The sequence below is a fragment of the Silurus meridionalis genome, chromosome 15 (genome assembly GCF_014805685.1).
Source record: "Silurus meridionalis isolate SWU-2019-XX chromosome 15, ASM1480568v1, whole genome shotgun sequence".
NCBI classification, from domain to species: domain Eukaryota; kingdom Metazoa; phylum Chordata; class Actinopteri; order Siluriformes; family Siluridae; genus Silurus; species Silurus meridionalis.
In genome coordinates this window covers 19090980-19117597 of record NC_060898.1, presented here as the reverse complement: position 1 = coordinate 19117597, position 26618 = coordinate 19090980, and the positions used below count along the sequence as shown (strand labels likewise).

Sequence of the window (26618 nt, the reverse complement as noted above, 5' to 3'; positions counted from 1 at the left end):
ACATTGGAGTTCGTTTTGTTGATTAAAAAACCAAGAAATAAGGCTACATGGAAACATGGTGTATTAGTATAATACATCAAAGGTGCATCCAGGGATATCCAGGGATATTACACTGGTGCTGAAGAATCCTTTGCTTTTAAAAATGAAAATTAATGGTTAAGACAATAAACTTCTTATTGGATGGTGGTAAGTTCAAATCCCACCAAGCTCACACTGCTGTGCCCTTAAGGTAGGCCCCTAACCCTTAGTGAATAAAATCATTGTAAGTAGCTCTGAATATGTGTGTCTGCCAAGTGCCATAAATGTAGAAATATTGTGAAAGAAAGTCGTCAGACTCAAGATTGAAAAAGTTTTTGTTTTCCCAAATTTATATCACAGTAATGATGTAGGCTACAAGCACAGTATTGTTTTAATCAATGTGTAGTTCAGGTAGCAGCTCTTGCTTTTGTAAAGTTTAAGGCGATAAATACGGTGACTGAGAAATGGTAAACAAAATAACAATTCAAAAAACAGAATGAAAAAAATCCTAAAACACAAAACAAAATTAGAAAGCACACAAGAAATTCAGGAAAACAAAATGTAAAGAAATAAGAAAAGAAATTAGAAAACAACAACAAAAAGTTAGAAAACAATTACAATTTCAGAAAACTAAATAAAACAAATCAGAAAACCACAAATCAGAAAACACAATACAAATCTGAGAAAAGATGGTACAAAAAAATCAGAAAACTCAAGCCTGAAACCACAAAAAAATCAGGAAACAATATTTAACAAAAATAAAAAAGCTGAGCAGGAGGGGAAAGGGCGTCAATACCGCTCGTTGACACTAGGGGCGGTATTTAAAATTCACTGTGACGTAGATTTGACCTGGAAACAGTTACAAAGGTCAAACGCAACATTCATCCAACGACTAGTGAGTGATTTGTTTGCTTGTGTGTGTGGACGAGTGCGTTTTTCTGGGGAAACAAACTGCTTTGTGTTCGTTATTTAATGATAAATATACGCATTAGGTGTAGTTTTTAAATTCCTGTTCGTTTCCGTGAAGAAGCGTTTTGGGTTAGTTAAGCTAGTTAGCTTTATCCGGTTAGCATCAGCACCAGCGAGAAACTAGTCTGATATGGGATCGTCTAAAAAACACAAAGAGAAGGATAAGGATAAGGATAAGGACAAGGACCGGGACCCAGAAGAGCGCCATCGGGAGCACAAAAAGCACAGACACAAGGACCGGGAGAAGGACAAAGAGCGCGAGAAAGGCAAGGAGAAGAGAAAGAGATCCCGCTCTCGGGACCGGAGCAGCCGTGCGGCCGAGAAGGAGAGCAAGAGCAGGGGGGAGAAGAGCACCGGAGAGCCGCGGGTGAAGAAGGAGAAAGTAGATCCCAGTAATGAAGAGCCTGAAGGTGAGTCCGTTTCTGGGGGAAAATGAGCCCAAGTTGTTTTGCGCATGCGCACTTTACTTTCACGATATTGATTGAGCGTTTATAAACCTTCAAGCCAGTTATATAAATATATCCTGGAGCCTTATGAGACAAATAAAGATTGATCTTATTTAGAAATACATTTGCAAGAATTGCTTTTTCATTACATTTTTCTAAGCCTGATCAGGCATAACATTAGTAAAGTGAATAACACTGATTCTCTCTTCATCATGGCACCTGTTAGTAGGTGGGATATATTAGGCAGCAAGTAAATATCTTGTCCTCAAAGTTGATGTGTTTGAAGCAGGAAAAATAGGAAAGCGTAAGGATTTGAGTGAGTTTGACGAGGGCCGAAATGTGATGTCTAGACGACTGGGTCAGAGCATCTATAAGTGGTCAGTATCTAACAAAAGTGCTCCAAGGAAGGAACAGTGGTGAACCAGCAACAACCAGCGAGGTTCATTGACGCACGTGAGGAGCGAAGGCTGGTCCGTGTGGTCCAATCCAACAGACGAATCTCCTGTAGCTCAAATTGTTGTAGAAGATCATTCTGTTCATTTTCGAACAAGTCAGAACTGTTTTGGCAGCAAAAAGGGGAACGGACACAATATTGGGCAGGTGGTCATAATGTTACGCCTGACCAGTGTGTCATATCAAATGTTATTATTTATGAGTAGGTTCATTCAGGCTACAGGCGTTTACACGAGCACGTTGTTGTTCCTGAAAATCAACATTTGCACAAATGAAGGTGACTAATGTTGACTTCACTGTCTACAAATAGTATTTCTGTGGATTACTGAAATGTTTATTTCTGGAGTTTAATTAAGAGAGCTTTATTTATTTATTTGGTTCAAACTGTTTATTATTATTATTATTATTATTATTATTATTATTATTATGGCATTTAGCAAACAGCATTGTTTTCGATTTCTTGAAGTGCTTTGGAGTCTTAAAAAAAAGTCTAAATATTAATAGCACAGGGATTTAGATTACTGTCAACAGCATTTTGCGACCCAGTGTGGCATTAGTTAAGAGAGAGATTTTTAAATAAATATGAGGTAAAGTAATATCCGTGAAGTTACGGTCAAAGCCACGGTCACCACTGGCCACTTATTAGGGATAAACTAAAACAGACGATTTCTGAATTATAATCTATTAACTTACCTAAAGCTGCATTGTAATAATGTTTATTGTTGAAAGTGCTCTAAACTAAATTTAAATGTTTTTTCAGCCTTTGAACTCATGGTTCATTTTGATCTCCCAGAGTTTTGCAGGCGTCATTGAATGCAAATCGGCTGTTTCGGGAATGCACATGTATGTAGTTGGTAGGAGTGTAACGTTACTAAAAATTCACGTTCGGGTCTTGGTTTGGTTCAATTTTGGTACGGTTGGGGGGAAGAAATGCAAATCATAAAATTGCTTGTCAAACGCAGTTTATTATCATCAACATTTGTGATTTTTATTTTTATTTTTTTAACAATTTGAAATAAAATACCTGCTTGTTTAAATAATACAAAGTAATACTAATATTTTATAAAAAATATATAATACATAAAAAATTAAATGGAATAAATAAAATGAATGCTATGCACTTTATTATATTGATTAAATTGAGTTCTCCATTAAATTTGCATAAATTGAATTGATTAAATCAAATCTAATAAATGGAGAAATGTAATTAAATAGTTTACTTTTGTTAGAGCCCATTTGGGGTGGGTGTGTGTGTGTGTGTGTGTGTGTGTGTGTGTTGCAATTAATATAAAATTTTCTAAGATATGTTCTATCTAACAGTTCTTCTAATTTCAGCAGACTTTAGCAAATGACAATTCCATCCATCCTTCATTCATTCACTCCCTCGATATGCGGAATTGTCAGGATTTTTTCCTTTTATGTGAAATTCTTAAATCTGTACACAATACGCAAAGAAATCCATAGTGCTGGCTGTCATGAAAACGTTGGGGATGACAGAAGGTGGCCATGATTTCACGCATGAGCCAAACTGCTTTTTACAACCCACTACAACTCGTATTTTGGTATTTGTCACTCAAAATGCGAGGCGGAGTCTAAACCAACATAATACGTTCATGAGGGAATTCAGATTGTAACTATGTTCCGCTGGTAAAAAGGATTGCATTCGGTAGAAAGCCTTGTGCTGAAATGGTTCCATACGAATACATTTACCGTTACGCCCCTAGTAGGTAGTACTCATGTAACGTGCATAAGAGGTGTCGGCGTCTGTCCTGCACGGACTATAGCTATACAGATCTATAAGCTCTTCGAAACTTGTGGTGATGTAAACATACAGCGGATTACACAAGCAACAGGTTTCCAATGCAACTTCTGTGCTGTAAAAAAAGAAATACATTCTAAATATCAGGAAATTAATCAATGTAAAAACTTTTTTTTATAAAAACATGGCTCATTGATTAAATCCGCTGCTGCTGTGGTGATGGTTTTCTCTTTAATTAAAACCTTACAATCGGTTTGTCATCTTTATATTTATCCATTTATTCATCTTTGCAGATGCAGGACCAAAATCGGCAGCTGGTGATGCTTCACTCAGCATCGAAGAGACCAAGTATGTCAAATATATATATAAATTTTTTTTTTTTTACACTGATGTGTATTGTTTGCTCCGGGCATCTTATTCTCACTGTCCCTTTTTTTCAGTAAGCTGAGAGCCAAACTGGGTCTGAAGCCCCTCGAGCTGAATGAGGCCAAAAAAGGTGACTACTAAAAACAACTACATTAAACAAATCTCAGTTTTAATAACGACTTTTGTTCACCCAAACTTTGTACTTACTCAGAACTTGGTACAAAGGAGGATCCTCTGCTGGCCGAAGTGATCAACCCTGTGCAGATCAGACAGCAGAGTGAGATCAGAGAGAAGCTGGCCGCTCTTAAAGAGAAGCGTCTGCTTAATCAGAAACTCGGGTATGAATCTCAGAGCTGCTTTGATTTTATATTTGAGCACTTCAGGATCCTATGATCTTTGTCTTTTCTGTTTCAGCAAAGTAAAGACGCTTGCAGAAGACGATCCATGGCTTGACGACACAGCGGCCTGGGTAGAGAAGAGTCGCAAACTTGCGAAGGAGAAGGAAATGGCTGAGAAAAGGGTATAGCAGTGGACTTGCGTTTTTTATTTTTTATTTTTTTTAAATGTGATGCAGTGTGTTGTCATAGATATTAATTCTCATTGGCAGGCCAAGCTCCTGGAGGAGATGGATGAAGAGTTCGGAGTCAGCGACCTGGTGGAACAAGAGTTCGCACAAAGCAAAAAGGTTCTGAAAAATGACTGTACCATATAATTTCCAATCATTATGTTTCATTTAATTCAGTTCCACATCTAGAATGCACCCTGCGATGGGATTTGTGTTTGCACTTAGATCTTATAAGATGTTCTTTTCAGGATTCTTACAGTTCACGCGATCTTAAAGGTCTCACCGTACAGCACAAGATGGGCTCTTTTACAGAGGGCGAGACGGTGGTTTTGACTCTACAAGACAAAGGTGAGTGTGATTTTGGTCTTAATTATTTGTGTATTATAATTTTTTTAAATTGAAGAAATATGCTGAAGCACACATTCTCATATTCCAGGCGTTCTCGAGGAGAAGGAGGACGTGCTGGTGAATGTGAACATAGTGGATCGTGAGAAGGCGGAGAAGAACGTTGAGCTGAAAAAGAAGAAGCCTGAATACAAACCTTACAACGAGGAGGAGAGCGTGGACGACATGGTCATGGTGAGCTCAAGGAACAACTAGGGAAAGCATTTCATAGCCTTCGTTGTTGTTTCCATTGTGCCAAAGATGATCCACTTGAACGCTTATATTCTCTAGATTTCCTCCTTAATTGTGGCAAATGCAGTATATATATAAGTACTATATATGGACTGTATGGACAAAAGTATTGGGATACCTGACTTCCAGCCATATGCAATTCTTCCCCAAACTACATGCAGTTGTATAGGATGTTTCTGGATGCGATTCACTTTTCCCTTTATTTGGACTGGATTATTGTGGCAACCTGCTTGTCTCATGCTCGGCGCTCCCTGGGTTCAACCCTCGTGCCTGGTAACATATATGTTCTGTCACATAGCTCTATGTTGCATGATGTAGCACCAGGGTTCTGGAGAAATGTCGTCTCATTTCACCATGTATTGCGTCAGCTATATATGTTTAAAACGACAATAAAAGCTTCATGATTTGAATTGAACCAATGACAATGCGAACTGGGCCCAAATCCAGCACCATGAAGATCTAGTTTACATGAGTTGGAGTGGAATATCTTAAGTGGCCTGCTACAGAGTTCTGACCAGTGGTGGACGAAGTACACGAAGCATGTACTTGAAGTAAAAAACTTAAAGTAAAACTTAAGTAAAAACAAATATTTTTTATTTTATTTTTTTTTACCGTTTGCTTAATCAACTCAGTTTATGTGAAATGACTGTAAATCTCAGCACAACAATCTATTTATAGAATGATATTAATGAGTCAAACACTGATTGATATCTATTGCAATTATCATGCAATAAGGCCATGGGTGTTCTGGCAAGTTAGTCTTTATCCACAAGTTTGTACCCACTCATAAATAAAAAGCAACGACTGATTTTGCAAAATGTAGACGAGTAAAAAGTTATCTGACTTTGAAATGTAACAGTGAATTTAAACTTGAAGTTACCTTTGGGATAAATTGGAATGCTGACTGCACCCCAGGCCTCCTCATGCTTCCTCTTATGGGTGAATGAGCACAAATCTCCACAATCTCACTCCAAAATCTAGTGAAACATCTTCCCAGAAGAGTGAAGAATATTATATAGGGACTAAATGGGCACCAAAAAAAAAAAACACTTACGAATTATGCTCAGGTGTCCACAAACCTTTGTTCCTTAATTATTGCTATTAAATTCTTAAAAACGTAATGTCAAAAACATGCCTGATTTGATCATTCGGCTCAAAGTTGACAATAGAACTATACAAGTTTGAAAAGCTTTTTCATTCTCAAAGGCTTTTTCTGTTTCCACCATCTGTTCAGTTTAAGCCGAAGTCAGTCCTGTCAAAGTACGACGAGGAGATCGAGGGCGAGAAGAAGAAGAGCTTCCGGCTAGGCTCTGGCGGCTTCACTGCAGGGGATAGTGAGCGCGAGCTGCAGGCCATCAGAGAGACGCTGCGCAATCAGGCCCAGTCTCTGCACATGCCGGCTCTCGCTGTGGCCTCGGAGTACTACACCGAGCAGGAGATGGTGAGTCAACGTGTGAGCCTGTCTCTCACACAGACATACAAAACCTCTTTAAAAAGCTCTTTAATGCCGTGATGATGTAGGAGGCGACAAGTCACAAAAGCCCACGGGCCACAGGTTCTATATTGTTGCTGAATAGAGTTGCAGCACTAAGCACTTTTTTTTTCATTATTATTATTCACATTTTTTATTTATTTTAAACTTCTTGTTTTTCTGTTATGGGGAGCCTTTGTACACCACACCAGGAACTTCAGCAGTTATGTGTTGATTGTGTAACTGGTTTATTTTCACTATGCACACGCTTCTCTTTTAGGTGGGTTTTAAAAAAACCAAACGGCGCATCAAGAAAATCAGGAAAAGGGAGAAACCCTTAAAGACCGAAGACCTCCTCGCAGACGACTCTCGCAGCGTGGATTTCGGCTCCAGGTTAGACGTCCACCTTTTCATCCTTCGTGAGAGGTGTTCGCATCCCACTGCTTTGCATTCTGTCTGACACGATTTCTGCTTCATCCTCTTCTGTTGCTCAGGTCACGAGGCCGAGGCAAGAGGCAGGTGGAAGAGGGCGAACAGATGGATCCTTCTTTGAAGGATGGTATAACAGACACGCTGCTGCAGTCAGATGACATTCGGACAGCGGACATGGATATCAGCGATGAAGGTGAGAAACAAACATTATAAATAAATAAAAATGACTCTGTCTGTCTGTTCGGGTTAAAATATGGTATGCATCACTCTGGTAGATGATTTTGTCACACCGGAGCCTGAAGTCATTGAAGAGGACGAGGCTGAGCTGGAGTTGCAAAAACAATTAGAGAAACAGAGGAAGCTTCGACAGAAGCAGCTGCTGAAAGACTCCGGGGAGAAGGTCGCAATCTGCCTTTCATGACATGCTTACAGAGTATTCATTTGAATACACATGCTATTTTAATAATCAGAGGTTTCTTCGGTCTTGTGCATACTAAGAAGTCCCCTTTTTTCTGTAAATCGATCCCAGGTAATGGAACAACTGCAAGTGCTGGACAGAATCGAGGAAGACGGTGCAGACGATCCAGACAAGAAAAACAACATAGTCTTTAACGCCACGTCAGAGTTCTGCCGCACCCTGGGAGACATTCCTACCTACGGCCTGTCAGGAAACCGTGAGGACCAGGAGGACATCATGGTAATTTCTAGATCTGAATTGTTAACTTGCCCTAACAGTGCATACTGATGCTGAAAATCACATATTCATGTGGAAAAAGTAGTTTTATCTGTGTAGTAGAAGGAACCATTTCTAATAAGTATTTTTGTGTAAAATCCTGTATTCAGCTATTTAGATCTCTGGGATACAAACACAAATTATTTTAATGTATAAAAAATTGACACCTGGACAACTACAAATTATTGGACATTTCTGCATTCTGAGAACCTTCATTTTCACGGAAATAGCTTTAATTGTTATTAGGGTGCATTGTATCTGTTCTGCAGTGGTGGACGAGGTACACAAACCATGTACTTGTGTAAAAAATTGAGATACAGTAGGTGAAATATTACTGCAGTAAAATTAAATGTGCTTCCATTAAACTTTCACTTGTGTAAAAGTACAAAAGTATCTGCCTTCAAATGTACTTATCCAAAGTACTGCTATTTATTCTGGCTATAATGTTCCCATTATTTATGTTACAAGACTCTTTGCTTAATCAACTCAGTGTATGTGAAAAGACTCTGTTACTCAGCACACTGATCTATTAATAGAATGGTAATAATGAGTCAAACACTGATTGATATCTAATAAATTATCATAAGTTTAAAACCTTCTTTTCAACCACTTCCCAAATATTATGCAGTAAAGGCCACGGTGTTGTGGCATGTTTGAGTCCATTTAGTCCTCTCAAAATGCTAAACTGTATGTTGGTGATGAGTAGATACCACAAAGTGGCAATTAAAACAAGTTTAAAACTCTCCACTGATTGGCGGATTACTGAGCATTTGACCAGTTAAATTTATAATTAAAAAAGAACGACTGGTTTTGCAAAATGTAGTTAAAAACGTAAGACTTTGAAATGTAGTGAAGTTAAAGTGCAAGTTTTCCCAAAAGGAAATACTTTAGTAAAGTACAGAAAAATCTAGAACATTAGTACAGTAACAAATAAAATTTACTTAGTTACTGTCCACCGCTGCGGTTCTGAACCTGACCAGCTTTTCTATGGTGCGATTCGGGCAGGATTTTGAGCAGGAAGCAGAGCGAGATGGAGCTGGAGGCTCCGATTCAGACATGGACGATAACGTGGGCTGGAGCACCGTCAATCTGGACGAGGAGCAGAAACAACCAGATGTGAGTCTTTCCTACATACATTCAGGAAGAATTTTAAGATGTTTATATTTAAAAGTTTGTATTCAAAATGTAACCTACGCATGTTGCTGTTGAGTGGGAGTTTTCTGAAAAGCCGATACGTTTAGCATTTTCATTTTTTGTTTTGTAAAGTTCGCAACTGCTTCAACCACCATTCTGGACGAAGAGCCCATCGTTAACTCGGGGCTCGCGGCTGCTTTGCTGCTCTGCAAGAACAAAGGTAAATGCTGAACCTGATGACTTATTTAAGGATCTTGGTTAAAAGATTTTTATTTTAATTAGATTTGACTTCATTGACTGTTTTTCACAGGGTTGTTGGAAACTCAAATGCAGAAGGTGGCTCGAGTACGTGCTCCTAAAGGAGCTCTGCCAAATGACAACTACTGCATTGAAGATAAGATGTGAGCGAAATGTTAAAATTAATAATTCTTGCTTTCATGTTTTTTTTTTTTTGTTGTTTTTTTGTTTTTTGTCGATGCATTGATGTTTTAATTCACTGCTTCCGTATCCTCTGTTCAGGGCCATTGATGACAAATACAGCAGGAGAGAGGAGTACAGGGGCTTCACCCAGGACTTCAAAGAGAAAGACGGCTACAGACCAGATGTTAAGATTGAATATGTGGACGAGTCTGGGAGGAAGCTCACCCCAAAAGAGGTCTGTGCATATACTTATTGAGCATTTGCTAGAACAAATGGCTCACGATTACCCATAATGTCGCTATTGTTCTTTCTCCACTAAGGCTTTCAGACAGCTATCTCATCGTTTCCATGGCAAAGGGTCTGGAAAGATGAAGACCGAGAAAAGAATGAAAAAACTGGAGGAGGAGGCGGTACGTTCTTTTAGCCACCTACTAAGCAGACTTAAATCTGTTATGTTTAGTATTATAACTAGATCTTGCCAGAAGAGAAAGTGGATTCCGGTTTGATGGGTTTGTGTGTTATTCATGCTGTGATTACACTGACTGAAGGCTTGGTTTCACCCTTCAGTTGCTGAAGAAGATGAGCAGTAGTGACACTCCGCTTGGTACTGTGGCCCTGCTACAGGAGAAACAGAAGTCCCAGAAAACTCCCTACATTGTACTCAGTGGTAGCGGAAAGAGTATGAACGCGTAAGTAATTGCACTGGGTTGAGATGTTACTGATCAGGCATAACATTATGACCACCTGCTTAATATTGTGTTGGTCCCCCTTTTGCTACCAAAACAGTTATGATCCGTCGAGCATTAACAGCATTTACTTCTGACCACACGGACCAGCCTTCGCCCCTCATGTGCATCAATGAGCTTCGGCCACCCGTGACCCAGTCACCGGTTTACCAGTGTTCCTTCTTTGGACCACTTCTGATTAGATACTAACCAGGAACACCGTGTAGTTTTGGAGATGCTCTGACCCAGTCGTCTAGCCGGCAAACCCTCTCAAATTCTCACGCTTGCCCATTTTTCTTGCTTTTAACACGTCAACTTTGAGGGCAAAATGTTCACCTGGTCCCTAATAAATATATTCCACCCACTAACAGGTGCCATGATGAAGAGAATAATCAGTGTTATTCACTTCACCAGTCATAATGTTATGCCTGATATACAGTATCTCACAAAAGTGAGTACACCCCTCACATTTCAGTGTCCCTGCTGTCCGTACGGAAAATTTAAAATCTTTTTTTTACAATACTGGTGTATCGCTATCATCATCGTAAGATCTATAAGTCGTAAGTTGAACTGGCGGAACTCTGTGACCATCTGTAGGTGCATAAATACATACACTGGTCAATGTCAGGCACACTTTCCAGTAAATATATATATACACAGTCTTTGTCACATATACATATTCGCATATACCAGCTTGATTAGAAGTTGGGATCAGACAGAGGGACTCCTGTTACACTTTACAGCAATTGGCAAACGAGGGCTCAGTTGCAGAATGTTTGGGGGGGGGTCTAGTTCAGTGTCTCCAGTTTTCACAGCTTGTGTAACAGATCCTCAAGTGCAGCTTGCCCAATCACATGCTTTCCTGTGAATGATTTAGCTGTAGAAAGTGGATCAGATGAGAGTCTAGCTACAGGGTAAGAGATTTTGTGTCAGAATAAGAAAACTTTCCACAGACTTTATAATAAATAAATAAAAAAAATAATTCTCTCTGGTCTGATTACCAAACCTGCAGCATGAATTTTTTTTGGGGTGAAAAAGTATATGACAAACTATTTTTTATATACGATTAGAAATAGAGAGAAGTATGCAATGCTTTTGCCTTTCAGCTATGTTAGGTACTTATTTAGGTACTCTTTATATGCAAGACATGCATAATCTCTCTCTCTCTCACTCTCTCTCTCTCTTACTCTTTCTCTTTCTTGTTCGTCATCAAATACCAAAATCCAAGATGGTCTAGTTTATAGGTTCTTCACTTTATGATTATATCTTTTCATTGTTACAAAAAGAAGACAAAATATACACGTTTTTTGTATCTCTATTATATTTGACACTTTAAAATGTTTCTTTCCACAGGAATACCATTACCAAGTAGAAGCATCTCTGATCAACGTATTCTTCTACAGTGGGTCATGTGAAAACACTTTTCCTTTTAGAAAATAAAATAGTCCTGCAGTACGGTGTGCGTGCGTGCGTGCGTATACATATATATATATATATATATATATATATATATATATATATATATATATATATATATATATATATATATATATATATATATATATATACGTAAACGCACGCACACAGACATTGTCTTTTGTTTAAATTTCATGCTTTGAATTTGTCTCATTGTCTCAATTTCTTTCATTAAAATCTATTGCTTTAAACTTGACTTCATGTACTGTTTTTGTGCGTTTGTGGTGCACACGTCTCAGATGAAGTGACCATAAATTAAAGTTGTTGGAATCTGACTGGACAACGCATGTACTCTTACAAGTGTTCTTTGCCTTCTAAAGGGATTTTATTCTAAATATGTCCTGTCTGGGGGAAACACATACAGGTATATGTCTGTTGCCATGTAGTTGCCAGGCAGTATTTTGTTACATTAAATTCGTCATATTTGCATTGAAATTGTGGTAGAATAGTCCCAAATGAATATGAATATATATACAGTGCCCTCCACAATTATTGGCACCCCTGTTTAAGATGTGGTCGTGGACTTCTAAAAATTCTCCTTTGTTTTAAAACAACATAGAACCCAAATGCAAAAAAAGAGAAAAATCCAACCTTTTATTTAAGTACATTACTTTGGTGGTAAAAAAATCACACATTTAGGAAAAAAAAAAACTTGAAATCATGTGTGCCACAATTATTGGCACCCCTGATGTTAATACTTTGTACAACCTCCTTTTGCCAACAAGACAGCACTTAATCTCCTCCTATAACATTTCACAAGATTGGAGAACACAGAGAGAGGGATTTTTGACCATTCTTCTTTGCACAATCTTTCTAGATCATCCAGTGTCCTGGGTCCTCTCTCATGCACTCTTCTCTTTAGCTCGCCCCACAGGTTTTCGATTGGGTTGAGGTCTGGGGACTGAGATGGCCATGGGAGGACCTTGAGTTTGTGACTGCTGAACCACTTTTGTGTAGATTTTGCCACATGTTTTGGATCATTATCCTGCTGAAAGACCCAATGACGACCCATCTTCAGCTTTCTGGCAGAGGCCATCAGGTTTTATTTAAAATATCCTGGTACTTCAAAGCTCATAATGCCATGCACCCTAACAAGGTTCCCAGGGTCTTTGGAAGAGAAACAGGCCCACAGCATCACAGATCCTCCACCATACTTCACGGTGGGCATGAGGTGCTTTTCGCATACTCATCTTTTGTTTTACGCCAGACCCACTTAGAGTGTTTGTTGCCAAAAGCTCAATCTTAGTCTCATCTGACCAAAGCACACGATCCCAGTTGAAGTCCCAGTACCGCTTAGCAAACTCCAGGCGTTTACGTTTGTGAGTGTTAGTGAGAAAAGGCTTTTTCCTTGCATGCCTCCCAAACAGCTTGTTGGCATGTAGAGAGCGTCTGATGGTTGTTTTGAGACTCTGTGACCCCAAGATGCCACTCTTTGATGCAATTCTGTGACGGTGAGCTTGGGAGATTTTTTTACTTCTCTTACAATCCTCCTCACTGTGCGTTGTGGCAAGATAAACTTGGGACCTCTTCCAGCCTTGTTTGTCACTGTTCCAGTTGTTTTAAACTTCTTAATGATTCCTCTGACTGTAGATACCGGCAAGTTAAGGCGAGTGGCTATTTTCTTGTAGCCATTGCCTGACTTATGAAGGTCGACACACATCTGCCTTACTTGAATGGTGTGTTCTCTTGTCTTTGCCATGTTGACAAATGGGTAAGAGAATTAGGCCTCTGTGTCACGTCATATTTATACCCCAGGGACACGGGAAATCATGAATTACTAATTGACAGTCCCTAGATACCCTGACCAACCTTAGCAACTACAGAAAAATATATTTAAAAAAAAAACTTTAATTTTTCAGAGGAATTGTTAGGGGTGCCAATAATTGTGGGACACATGATTTCAAGTTTTTTTTTCTTTTTCTGAATGTATGATTTTTTTTTACCACCAAAGTTATGTACTTAAATGAAAGGTTGGATTTTCTTTTTTTGCATTTGGGTTCTATGTTGTTTTAAAAAAAAGGAGAATTTTTAGAAGTCCACGACCACATCTTAAACAGGGGTGCCAATAATTGTGGGACACATGATTTCAAGTTTTTTTTTTTTCTAAATGTATGATTTTTTACCACCAAAGTTATGTACTTAAATGAAAGGTTGGATTTTCTTTTTTTGCATTTGGGTTCTATGTTGTTTTAAATAAAAAGGAGAATTTTTAGAAGTCCACGACCACATCTTAAACAGGGGTGCCAATAATTGTGGAGGGCACTGTATATATATATATATATATAATGTATGTGTATATATATATATATATATATATATATATATATATATATATATATATATATATATATATATATATACGTATGTGATGATTTGAAAATGCAGATTTAGTAATTATTTCAGACCTGGAAATTTTGACAAAAGTAAAATTGCATACAAATGTATTGTATGAAAAACTGTTTTTCATTCGAGTTTAAATTGTAAATATATTTATATTTTTTGTGAATGGGAGCTACACACAATACACCTGTGATTTGGATTTTAATAAATATATTTATTTTCATCATTATAATATTCTGACATGCACATCCGTGCAAAAATGCGAATTCTGAGAAATTCACTAATATATAGCACATGACAACACAAAATACATAAAAAATTTATAAAATTCACTAAACCTAATATATGCTAAACATTGATTACATAAAATAAGACTTAAAATACAGCAAGTTTATTTGATTCCACATATATGGTGCAATTCTGCCCTTGAAATTTTTAAAACCTTTTCCAAGTATATCATTTGCCATTTTTTAGAAAAAAAGTTTGAATTTTGGCACTGAATAAGCAAATTTGTACTAATGGTAGAATTAAAGACATTTGAATGACGTTTAAGATGATTTTTTTTTTAGTGATGTACTTTCAATCTGTAATTTGCATCAAAATGCTACTTCTTACCGAAAACTATAACAATATCGTTAAAAAGTCAAACTTAATTTTCTTATTCCTGTAATATACAGAGAATTAGGTTGATGCAACTTCCTGTTGAAGGTTTGAGCTGTGGAATATTCTAGAAATTTCATTGGGTTGAATGTGTTCCGTGAACCTGTTATGGCTGAATGAGGGATTTACACATTAATGTCAAAACAATTTTTTGTAAAGTACTTAGCTAATGACATTTCAGGGTTCGGTGTAATTACAGTGGGCTGTAAGTGGGATTTCAGTAATACACAAATACACCTTAATTGTGGAATCCCCCTTAATGTAACTGTAATGTAGACATCAGACTCTAAGCACATTTTAGAAATCAAAACCAGCACACTCCTGAAGTGACCTGATCGAGAACATTGGTGAGTTCAGTCCCTTGAAGCAAGCGTGAAGTTGGTCCCAGAGGTGCATTCACTTCACATTCCCACCTGCTCAGTACAGGCAAGCTGATTAACACTGAGGGCGTTTCCTCTGTGTTGTGGTTGCTATCTTGCACTGAAGACCCCTGAGGACACCATGAGAGCTCGGCATATTTGTAGGCTAAATGCACTGGCTCTGCGTAACCCGGGCTCCATTTCCAGACCTCTCTTTCATCTGACAGAATGAAGATCAAAATGTTTGCATTATGGAAATTAAAGATGATTTACATTAGTACTACTGTGCTCTACTGCTTTAGTTATGTCTTACCAAAGTTTTCTGAGGACATTTTTGTGAGATGTTGAGAGACATCTGTCCAGTGGTTAGTCTTTCTTTCAGGAACCGAGATTTGACTCTTGAGTTGCTCCTAATTTGAAATTCAGTTAGCATTTAGTTATCCAATCCAACTACATTTAAATTGTAAAACGTAGCTACACCGATCGGTCATAACATTGACATTATAACATCATGAGCGGTAATGTGAATAACACTGATTGTCTCTTCATCATGGCACTTTTTAGTGGGTAGGTTTTATTAGGCTCCTGTATCTAAAATTTTTGGAGAGGTTCATGCTGTTGATGCTCGACGGGTCAGAACTGTTTGGGCCGCAAAGGGGGAACAACACAATATTAGGCAGCTGGTCATAATGTTATGCCTGATCGGTGGCCATAAAGTTATGCCTGATCGGTGTATATTACCTGTTTTGTATTCACTGTGTGTGCTATATCTTGACACTGGCTTGATGAAATAAGCATAGGATTCTTGTTTAACCTGCATAGAGAGGAACATGCACAAGAGTGTTGTAAAAAAAAAAAATAGAGGATAACTCCTACACATTTGTAAGCAACTTCTATCAGAAACATACCTGTGGAAACAGACTGCTTCTGAATCTGTGTGCAGCTTTTGGTCCAGAGTTAACCATGTCTCACTGAGAAAGTGTGGATGTCTGCTTAATACTGAATCGTGGGCTACTCCATCTAAATAAGGAGTTAAATGGAAGTCCTCCTCATGTGTGGGAATGTAGGGGGCTAGACTTTCCAAATCCAGGTCATACACATCCTAAAATAAATGAGCACATTGGTTTCACATAAATGTTGCAGTGTAAGCACATCTCCATGAGATCAACTGATTAAACAATGATAACCTTTCTGACTCCCCACCACAGTCCAAGTCTAACCTCAAACCTAACATAACTCTACAAAAGACTATCATCTTTTACCAACTTTCACTATGTTTTACCACAGTGAGAAGTGTGCATTGCTAGCTCATTGCTAGCAAGGGTAAAGAACAGTGCAGCTGATTTGCCTAATGTTTTAGCCAAAGACATTCTGCTGGTACATATTCTGCAATCGTATTTGGAATTGATAAATCAAATATTTGCCTATTTAATATTTAATTGTATCTAAAGAATTGTACAATAAACAATGCTTGATTAACTTGCATCTGCTAGTTGCAAGTATATATTTTTTAATAATATTTCAACCACTGATTTCATAGCAATGAATTCAAAGAAACATCTAATTTTATGTTTTGAATACACTAGAAATTCTAAGTAGTTTAATTTATACTTGAGACATTCACATTTAAAAATTCATGCATTAAAAATCCATATAGAATAAATTCAAATAACTGTGGCCATACAGTTACTTCAGTTTGTGGACTATTTCATGTTAAATTCAGTTCAAAATACAAGTCAAGGGCTAGCGAGGATAGACAAATCAAACTGAAATATCGGTTTATTCTAGGCTCAATTAGTAAGAATTTAATGCCATTTAAAACGTATAGCTTTTGTGTACCTGCTACACTCCCTTTTAGTTCAAACGTAGGTCATGATAATATTAAAGTAATGTACATGCACTCACGTCAGAAAATGAGCCGCACAAAGCAGTCCTTTGCAGAATCTCAGTATAACTGTTGGTTTGTCGGTCTGAAAAAAAATGGATTAACAATGAGTGTTTTTTTGGTTGAAGCTGTCTAATTGGATCTGATCACATTTGATCATTTCAATTCAATTTAATTCAATTTAATTTTATTTGTATAGCGCTTTTAACAATCAACATTGTCTCAAAGCAGCTTTACACAGATAATGTGGTGATAAAAAATGAATATGTTCTTTATAAGTGTAAGTTTGTCCCTGATGTGCGAGCCGGTGGCGACTGTGGCAAGGAAAAACTCCCTGAGATGGCATAAGGAAGAAACTTTGAGAGGAACCAGGCTCATATGGGAACCCATCCTCATCTGGGTTGCACCGAATGTCCATTTATTGCAGATATACGATGTTGCAGGGTGCAGTGATGGTGATCAGAAGCAAACTGTAGTATAATTTACCACTTTCACACGGAGAGGCCACAAAGCTGGTTCTCTCGCCAGTGGTTGTAGATGTTACTTGATTGGTCTCATTATGTGTCCCTGTAGTGTTTGGTGGCTGTAAGGAATTCAGCAGGCACTGCGTCTGTTCCAGTGAAAGCACCACATCTGGAAACTCGACTCCACTGTGGATAAAGACAGACAGAGTGAGATTACTGGCTGTTATATTCTATTTAATGGCTTAACCGATTTCGTAGGTGCATTACATGTGGTGGTTTGGGAAAACCCACTGGATGTTGCTATGCCTGAAATTTGAATTAAAGTCCAATTTTCTTCCTTATAAACCTGTAAGGGGTTTAGGGGTCCGAAGAGAAACATATTACTAAACGTATTAAGTATTACTTTTCAACAGGTAGTTAATAAAGTTCAAATAATTCACCATGTTATGGGTTTTCCCCAGCCACCATACTTCTAGATACAATTACACATTCAAATTTAGACCTTAGAATATAGTTGATGCACACGATTCTCTCTGGCTTTCCTGTGCGAACGTCATACACAACTGTGGCATCCGTCTCTACCCAAACGTAGCCGCCGTGCTTCTGTAGGAGACGATACTTTCCAGTGTACACCTGGCCTTTTGAGAACACTGCCCAAAACATTTAAAAGACCTTTAACAACTGTTCATCACTTATTAGTACCTTTTTAAACACCATCAAATCATGTAAAATTCTGGGAATACAGAAAGAAAAAAAAACAATCCAAGAACCTACTAGCAAATGAGGACAGATCATGATCAATAAAGCATACTCATAAATCTGATATTTTCTACTATGGAATTATTTTAAAACATGTCAAAAATATTAGGCCCGTTTCTACACTTTTTATTAAGGAAAATCTCCTAATAAATTGTAGTATTTCATTACTAGGCAATGTGCAACAAGAATTTCTAGAAATAAGTAAACATACACCAACCAGGCATAATATTATGACATTAGAACATTATAAAGTAAATATCACTGATTATCTCTTCATTGTTAGTGGGTGGGATATATAAGGTAGCAAGTAAAACCTTTGTCCTCAAAGTTGATGTGTTAGAAGCAGGAAAAATGGGCAAGCATGAGGATTTAAGCGAGTTTGACGAGGGCCAAATTGTGATGTTCAAACAAGTGGTTCAGAGCATCTCCAAAACAACAGCTCTTTTAGGGTGTTCCTGGACTGCAGTGGTCAGTATCTATCAAAAGTGATTCAAGGAAGAAACAGTGGTAACCGTCGACAGGGTCATGGGTGGCCATGGCTCATTGATGCATGTGGTGAGCGAAGGCTGGTCCGTGTGGTCCGATCCAACAGACGAGCTCCTGTAGCTCAAATTGCTGAAGAAGTTAATGCTGTTAATGCTCAATGGGTCTGGAGTGTTTTTGCAGCATTAGGGGGACCAACACAATATTAGGCAGGTGGTCATAATGTTATGCCTGATCAGTGGTCATAATGTTATGCCTGGTCTGTGTATCTGCCAATAGAAATTAAATGTCCAGAAAATATATATTTTTGCTGCATATACTCATTACTTACAACAGAGGTGTGCCTTGAAGATATGCTGGCAGTCTGATGGATGATAGTACTGGTATACAGACTGACCGTACAGCTCAATGTCACTGAAGCCCGTCAGTTCCAAGACCCTACATGGGAGAAACCAAAGAAGCACCATGCAGTAAAAGTGCAAATTAGAATTAGAATAATGGACTTGTCTGCTATAAGATGTACCCAGAATGGCAGTAGGTGAACTTCATATCTGGCTCATGGATGCTCAGGAATGTTTTGAAATTCAGATGAGCTTCCATCTCAATGATTTTTTGCACAGGTAATGATCTGCACAGGAGAAGCAGATAGCTGGTTCCCTGAAAAGATGACGACTTTTTGTTTCCAGTGCAATGAATCACCTGTGGACACAAAGGCAAGTGAGATGTTAAAAAGAACACAGCAAGTAGTGAGGCTTGGAAGTCTTCATTTTGCTGTCAGGAAGAAATACCAATATTTACCTTTTGGATCTAATAGGCAGGGAAAGAGGGTTACCTGCCAAGGAGTCAGCATGTTTTTGACTGCACCTTTGATTCGCAAGAAAACCTCACATTTCTCTTGGTCTTCTCTCCCTTGAGTTGCAAGAACAACAGTAGTTGGATTACCAATGTGAAATCATATTTGAGTTGCTATTTCCTCATTGTATAAAAGATAGACTTAACAGTATTCCTACCTATTATCCTTGTAAGTATTTCTTTGATCTCCTTGTGATCAGAGGGATGAATGAAATCGAACAAACTCCGGCCAATCAAATCCATCTGAAATGGAGAAACAAACCGTCGCCTAATAATTCGATCAAGAACATGACACAAGGGTGAATGTGACATCACCTGATATAAAAAAATGGAATGTATCGAAACAGAAATGCTGCCAATGAGTCACTCACAGTGGTGTACAGTAACAAAGTAAAGGTAATTTGTTACGGTACTTAAGTAGATTTTTCAAGTATCTGTACTTTACTAAAGTATTTCTATTTGGGGAGACTTTAACTTTAACTTCAATGCATTTCAATGTCAAATATCTTTTTACTCACATACATTTTGCGAAATCAGTCGTTCCTTTTTACTTATCAGTGAATAAAAACTCAACTGTTCGAACACGCAGCAATCCAACAATCTTGTTTTGATTGCCGCTTGGTGATATCTCACCAGAACTCAGTACGAACATACAGTGTCATTATTATCATTCTAAGAGTAACATTAGAGCCATTTCACATAATCTAAGTTGATCAAGCAAGTCTTGTGACAGAATTGATAATATGACATTCTAGCCATAATAAATCATTTGTATACTTTGTATACTTATGTACATTTCAAGGCAAATACTTCTGTACTTTTACTCAAGTGAAAGATTACTTTTACTTTTATTGAAAAAAATACTGTATTTTATAGTGGATTGTATCTCTGTTTAAACTCAAGTACATGGTTACTGACTGTTAGTCGATTGTTGCAGTACAATTCACATTCACACATTTGTGTAAAGAGGCCACCACAAGATCACAGCTGATCAGATATTTTTGTTTGGAGGACCATCCTGTGATGAGGGTCTGAGTTTATTATGCATAACAGCATTGTTTTTGTTGACTATTTGCTGACTATTAATAACTGATCAATATATAAAATGTGAGATTTATTGAATTGCTTTACTTCTGTATTTTCTACAAATTTTCTGCAACAGAAATGTAATAGCAGTAATTGGAAAATTGGATTTCTTCCACCAAGCAAAGATGATCTCTGATTTTTGGATTGTGCTGGTGGTGGGTAAGCCTTGTTACAAAAAATAGATTTAGTTTCTTCAGGGTTCTTAAAGAATTGTGTGTGTCACTGTAAGGTTAAGAAATATTTCTAACCAAAAAACTATCCAGCCAAACGCAGTCTCAGACATCAGCCACTAAAGGAGGGTTGAAGGATAACAGGGAAAAAGATGAGCTAAAGTCTCTAAGGAGACAGACCAGCAGAAAAGATGGCCAGAAATTGTAGTGTATACACCCCCCAGCATTTTCAAAGGTCAGGAACCAGTGAAAATATTTTGGGCAAATATAACGATATTAAAACATTGAGCAAACGCATGATACAGTGACTGAGAAAATGCAGACATGTTGGGCATACACTACGTGGACAAAAGTATTTGGACACCTGAGTTTTCTAGCCATATGTGGTTTTTCCCCAAACTGTTGCCACAAAGATGTACACAATTGTTTAGAATGTATTTGGAAACCCAAACCTGTGACAATGCCCCTGTGCACAAAGCCATCTCTATAAATATTTGCTTTACATGGGTTAGAGCAGTGGTCCCCATCCACCGGGCCACGGACTGGCACCGGTCCATGGGCCAATTGGTATTTAATTCTAACCAATGTTTTACATTGGAAAATTACCGTATTCTCTCCGCCACATCTGTCTATGACTCACTCTTGATGCATGTCATGATGCCTCGGTCACATGTCTTACCTACATTCGCTACCTTCTCAAAGGGGCTGCTCCGGCCGCTAACACATAATACATTACCACTAAATTGAAACCCCCAAGCTAGCAAAATGAACAAAAAACAACACAGTGGATTCACGTTTATTATTATATTTAGAAAATACCAATTGTTTATGGCAGTCGTATCATTTTATTTTGTTGTATTTATCTGCCACACGGCCCGTGAAAATATTGTCTGACATTAATCCGGTCCGTAGCACAAAAAAGTTTGGGGACCACTGGGTTAGAGTGAAGAACTCTTCAGAGTTCTGACCTAAACCGTGTTGAACGTCTTTGGGATGATTTGGAACTTTGAATGAACCTTAGGCTGTATGTTATTGTCAGGTGTCCAGAAACTTTTATCCATATGTTGTAGATAATAAACGCAAAATGAAGTATATGTAATTTCAGTGTTATTGGTTACTGACTTTTTGGACACTTTATTAGTCATGTGATAAACATTGAATCTGCCATCTACCATGATTTTGTCAGGAACAAACAGGGTTGAGATGCAGGTATAGGACTTTTTAAACGAAGCAAATTTTGAAAGGGCAAAACAAAATCAAAGGTGATAGACAGACAATGTAAAAGGTAATCAGCAGATACATTACACATGCTATGTAGGTGGTATTAGAGATTAGAAGTCCAAGAAGACTAGAACAAAGTAGTGGATCATGTGAATAGGCTTATATTTCAGTGTTATGCTGTAGATTCTACAAGCAAACTGCCCTTTTAATGTGGAGAGAATTGTCAGTTGGGTTTGAGCTGACAGAAAGACTACGGTGAAATAGAAACCAAGTGGGTTAAGCAGAATGCTTACAGGGTTTTGCTGCTGTCAGCCAAGAATGTGAATATGAAGCTAAAGTGAGGACAGGCTCAGTGAAATTCTCCAGCTATAGATTTGGAAAAGACCAGTCATGATTTTTCAAATGGTGAAATGTTTTGGTTTGTGTCTACTGTATTCTCAGATTCCTGTTAAAACCATTGTCAAAGTCAATCAAAGATGATCTGATGCATTGCACTACTGTCCATACACCTTGCTGGCTGATTGGATAATTCCACGAATGTGTAGGTATGCAGGTGTTCCAATATGTAATATGTAATATATATTGTAAGTATCCCCAATTTTTTAAAAATGGCTAGAATAATGACATATTGCATTCAGTCTTACCTGTTTAATTCCTATATGAGAGACGACATCCTTTGTGATGAAGATAATCTTGCCACACAAGGACATTAAGAGCAGAAATCCCTCAAGTGTTTCCAGAAACCACTTCTCGATTGGTTCTGGCAGCTCCCCTGCAAAAACACTTGGCCATGTGAGGTTCTGGGTTATATAAAGCTGTTATTTCCCCAAACAGCAGCTTCCTTACCCTGAGTTTCTGAGATCGGATGCATCACAGATTCCTCTGCTGTGGAGTCTGGAATGTCTAGTAGAGCTCTGAGGTGCAGATACGAGATAGTGACTCTAATGATCGAGGCTTTATCTAACTGATCTGCCTCATAAGGAGCCAGGGGAAGCAGGGCTGATAATTCTCTGAACAGCTGACTTTCTTTCTCCCGTCTGCTCTGAGCTGCCACCCGGGACCGGGCCTTCCTACACTCTAAGCACATTCTGTGGGGGAAAAAAAGCATATTTTTTTAGCTCAAGACAGCTGTGACAAAAATATGAACGTTTTTATCATATTTTCCTCAATTTGTTCACCTGTCAATGGTTGATCACCAGCCCTATTATACAACAGTTACAATTGAAACTGCTTCTTTGACCGGAGAAAATGCTATCTGCCCTCTTCTGCATACATGATCGTACAGATGCCTGGCTAGTTTTACTGTTGTTGACATCCTATTTTACACCAAAACCCCAGCGCATGGTCAGGTTTGCTTCCTTGGCTCCTGGTCATGAATAGTTTATCATGTCACGGTTCAGAATTACAATAGCATTGATGGTACAAATTGAACCTCTAGAGCAAAGATGACCAAACTTGGGCCTGTGGGACAAAGTTGGCATGTGGTAACCTTAGATTTATAGGAAGAGGAAAAAAATACCTTTTGGAAAAATGTTTCACAAATAAGTTCCAGCTTCATGTCTCTCTTTAGACGTCACTGAATAGCTATATTAGTTTTTAAACATTACTAATATTAAATACATACTATTTCTTTTTTAGGCCTATTTGTAAGTTATTGGCACTTGGATTAAACCTATTCAGGTCAAATGACAAGTCAACTCGTCAATAGCTATCAAAAAGTTCTTATATTAAATTATATAATTATATTAAACTTTGACATTGGTCCACCACTGACACAAAGTAAAAAAAAATATATCATGGATTTCCTTGTTATTCTTTATAAATCCCTTGAACTCTATTTTGAGAACCACAGTTCTTGCATATCGCATGCTTGCGTGAGTGCTTGCTTTGGGACGTCAGAATTGCGTCATTTTGTCTTATCACTACCCACACTGGTGACCTGCATTCCCTGATTACAGCATTAAACCTCTTTCAAAGGGTAATGTCACTAAGGGGGTTGTCTACTGTGTCCTTTTAAAATATTAGCATATAAAATACATAAGGTGTCCATATTGAATCATATTCTAGTAGTATTGCATTTTTACATTTACATTTACATTTGTGGCGTTTAGCAGACGCTCTTGTCCAGAGCGACGTAAGTGCTTATAATATTATAATATTTACTTTAATATAATATAAAGCAATATTTTGCTGCTTTAATGTTGAGTCAATCAAATGTATTCATAAAAATGTAATCAGTGTTAGACTGTGCTTATTCTTTGTTAGAGTACCTAATTTAAATTGTAGAAGATTGATATTTGAGTATAAAATAAAGAGACTCTTACTCATTTTGATGCAAACACCCATTCATAAAAACAAGCATTTTCTTTTAACAGTGAACATGAATGAATGAACATTTTAATAAGATTCTTATAAAAGTTTTAACATTTTTTTTTGGTAAATATCAGGTCTTTATCATGATCTATATTTTTTTTTTGTTTTGCTATTCAAAACATGACATTTCTTCTCATTCGAATTTATTAATTAACTATATATATATATTTTTTTATTTATACTTTTATTATGGCACACACACACACACACACACACACACATATATATATATATTTATATAGTAGACACACATATATTCAGAATTCTTTTTTGTTTTACTGATGCGCCGAAAAAAATCTGAATCAAAAACATTTACAAGAATATTTCGTTTTCATGCTTTATGTTCAGTTTGGTTCCACTAATAATTAAACACTAGTAAAAAAACATTAATAGCAATACTAAATAAAACAATAATAAATAGTATTGAAAACTTTAAAAGTATTAAATGAAGGTACATATAGAACAGATAAAAATAGGCGATTAAGTTGCGATCAATCATGAGTTAACTCATGACAGTATATATATATTTCACTCTCAGTGTGCACTGTTAATGCATCCTAATTATTGAATAGTTTGAATATTGAAGTATTGGAAATACTTACCTCACTCTCTTCTTACTTTCTGTGCAGAACTTTCCTTGCTACCAGTAAAAAAGAAATTCCTCAGAACAGTTTCTGGTTGCGTCGTTACATTACGAGTTCTGACTATGTACGTCTGTCTAATTCTGTCTAGTATCTTGAAGAGTAAGAATATGAAGGCCTTCAGCTGGCATAGAAACGTGGTTAACCAATCACATGTTTGTGTTCACACCCATTTCAGATATGGAGTCCTAGAGCTCCCCACCTACAGACCGTTGCACTAGTGTTTACAAGCAAGCAGTCAAAGAATAAGCATTATAATAACAGTTTTTAAAGAAAACCAATATAATCATCATGAGATTCTGAACACTGCTTTGCAAGTGACCGTTTTGACAAAGGTTACATAGCATATTATATGGGATATGGGAATTTGTGATGAGAGTGGCTTGTGATGTTTTTCAACCAAAATTACAGACAATCAGATTACTGTCGCAAACAACATTTCAACTGAAAATGTACGAAAATCTATAAACAAATGCTTATTTTAGTGTTTTAGACCTGGCATAACTAACGATGGAGACACTGTCATTCAGATTAGTTTCTGATATTTTTAAAACCTCTAACAGAGCATTACCAGTCTTTAAATTCAATGAGTAAACAATCTTATACTATTAATGTAGTAATAGAATGCAGTTTATTATGATACATTGTATGGACAAAAGTTTGTGGACACCAGTCCATTAGATTTGTATGTGCATTTTGGAAATCCCATTCAACATTATGTCCCTATTCGCTGTATAATAACCTTTACTCTTCTGAAAAGATGTTCCACTAAATTTTGGATCATCCTTGTGATGATTTATGCTCATTCAGGTGAGCATAAGGTGAGGAGGCCTGGGGTGCATTAATTCTTCCACTGCAACTAATGTAAACCATATCTTCATATAGCTGGTTTTATGTACTGGGAAATCGTCAACTAGTTTGAGTCTTTTAGTTCAAGTGAAGGGAAAATGGAACATTCTTTGACAAGTAAAGCCTTGCTATCTTTACAGTAAATGAGTGGAAGCAGTAAAATCTAGATCTTTCCAACTGTTAGAAACTAGTCCAGAACTATCCACATTGGACCCCCAAATCTAGGGCATTTTAGAGCAGAAGTGCCTAAATGTTTCCCTGTGAAGGGCCAAAATCAAACTTGCCTGAGAGCCGTGGGTCGAATTTTTTTTTTGCATTATACCAAATATTATTTTATATTTTTTGTTGCCATGGTTATTATTATTATGATTTAAAAATAAATAAATCAATAGAAAGTATGACTCTGTAATCTGCTTAACTAATGCAGTTTTATTTTCAAAGTTCAGTCAAACGTATAGTATGATGAGAAACTATTTGCATTATAGTACAATACACAATACAGCTTTTTAATAACCTCTAATCAGAGACATGAAGCTGGTCTTTAGTTTTCAAAAGTTTTTCCCAATTGCAATTTTTCCTTTTTTTTTTAGCATTGTTTCTGCATTTCTACTGTATAGCGTGTGTAGCATTTTTATTTTAGTATTTAGGTAGTTTTATTTGTTAGTTTCAATTTGCTATTTTTATATATTAACTGTAATTTTTTACTTTACTTTTTAACTTTTTTTTCTAGATCTTCCTGTGCAATACTTTTGTGCAATGATCTACATAAATAAGCTTTAATTTTTTTATACAGTTCAAGCTTATTTAAAAAATAATTAAACTAGCTATAATGAATAAAGTACAATTCTTTGCAGCTTTTTAAATACTAAACTA

At 37.2% G+C, this 26618-nt stretch overlaps 2 protein-coding genes across 2 annotated transcripts; one reads left to right on the top strand and one right to left on the bottom strand.

Annotated features, from left to right (window-relative positions):
* Positions 1-870: 870 nt before the first annotated feature.
* On the top strand, positions 871-11638 carry sart1 (spliceosome associated factor 1, recruiter of U4/U6.U5 tri-snRNP). Its single transcript, XM_046868511.1, has 20 exons — positions 871-1397; positions 3939-3993; positions 4086-4141; positions 4223-4349; positions 4426-4531; positions 4619-4696; positions 4825-4924; positions 5013-5155; positions 6447-6653; positions 6964-7076; positions 7178-7308; positions 7391-7515; positions 7645-7812; positions 8854-8964; positions 9115-9202; positions 9293-9383; positions 9502-9637; positions 9723-9812; positions 9970-10091; positions 11481-11638. Exons 1-20 carry the CDS (start codon positions 1118-1120, stop codon positions 11497-11499), a joined length of 2346 nt encoding a protein of 781 aa, XP_046724467.1. The 5' UTR covers positions 871-1117; the 3' UTR covers positions 11500-11638.
* A 2510-nt stretch (positions 11639-14148) lies between these two features.
* hif1al2 (hypoxia inducible factor 1 subunit alpha, like 2) lies at positions 14149-24986 on the bottom strand. Its single transcript, XM_046867014.1, has 14 exons — positions 24858-24986; positions 22729-22970; positions 22527-22654; positions 19564-19648; positions 19386-19462; positions 19077-19252; positions 18885-18991; positions 17814-17961; positions 17334-17497; positions 16868-16932; positions 15871-16064; positions 15704-15776; positions 15276-15372; positions 14149-15182 (listed from the first exon to the last, which is right to left on the bottom strand). The coding sequence occupies exons 2-14, from the start codon at positions 22967-22969 to the stop codon at positions 14908-14910; spliced, it is 1830 nt and encodes a 609-aa protein (XP_046722970.1). The 5' UTR covers position 22970; positions 24858-24986; the 3' UTR covers positions 14149-14907.
* Positions 24987-26618: the final 1632 nt, after the last annotated feature.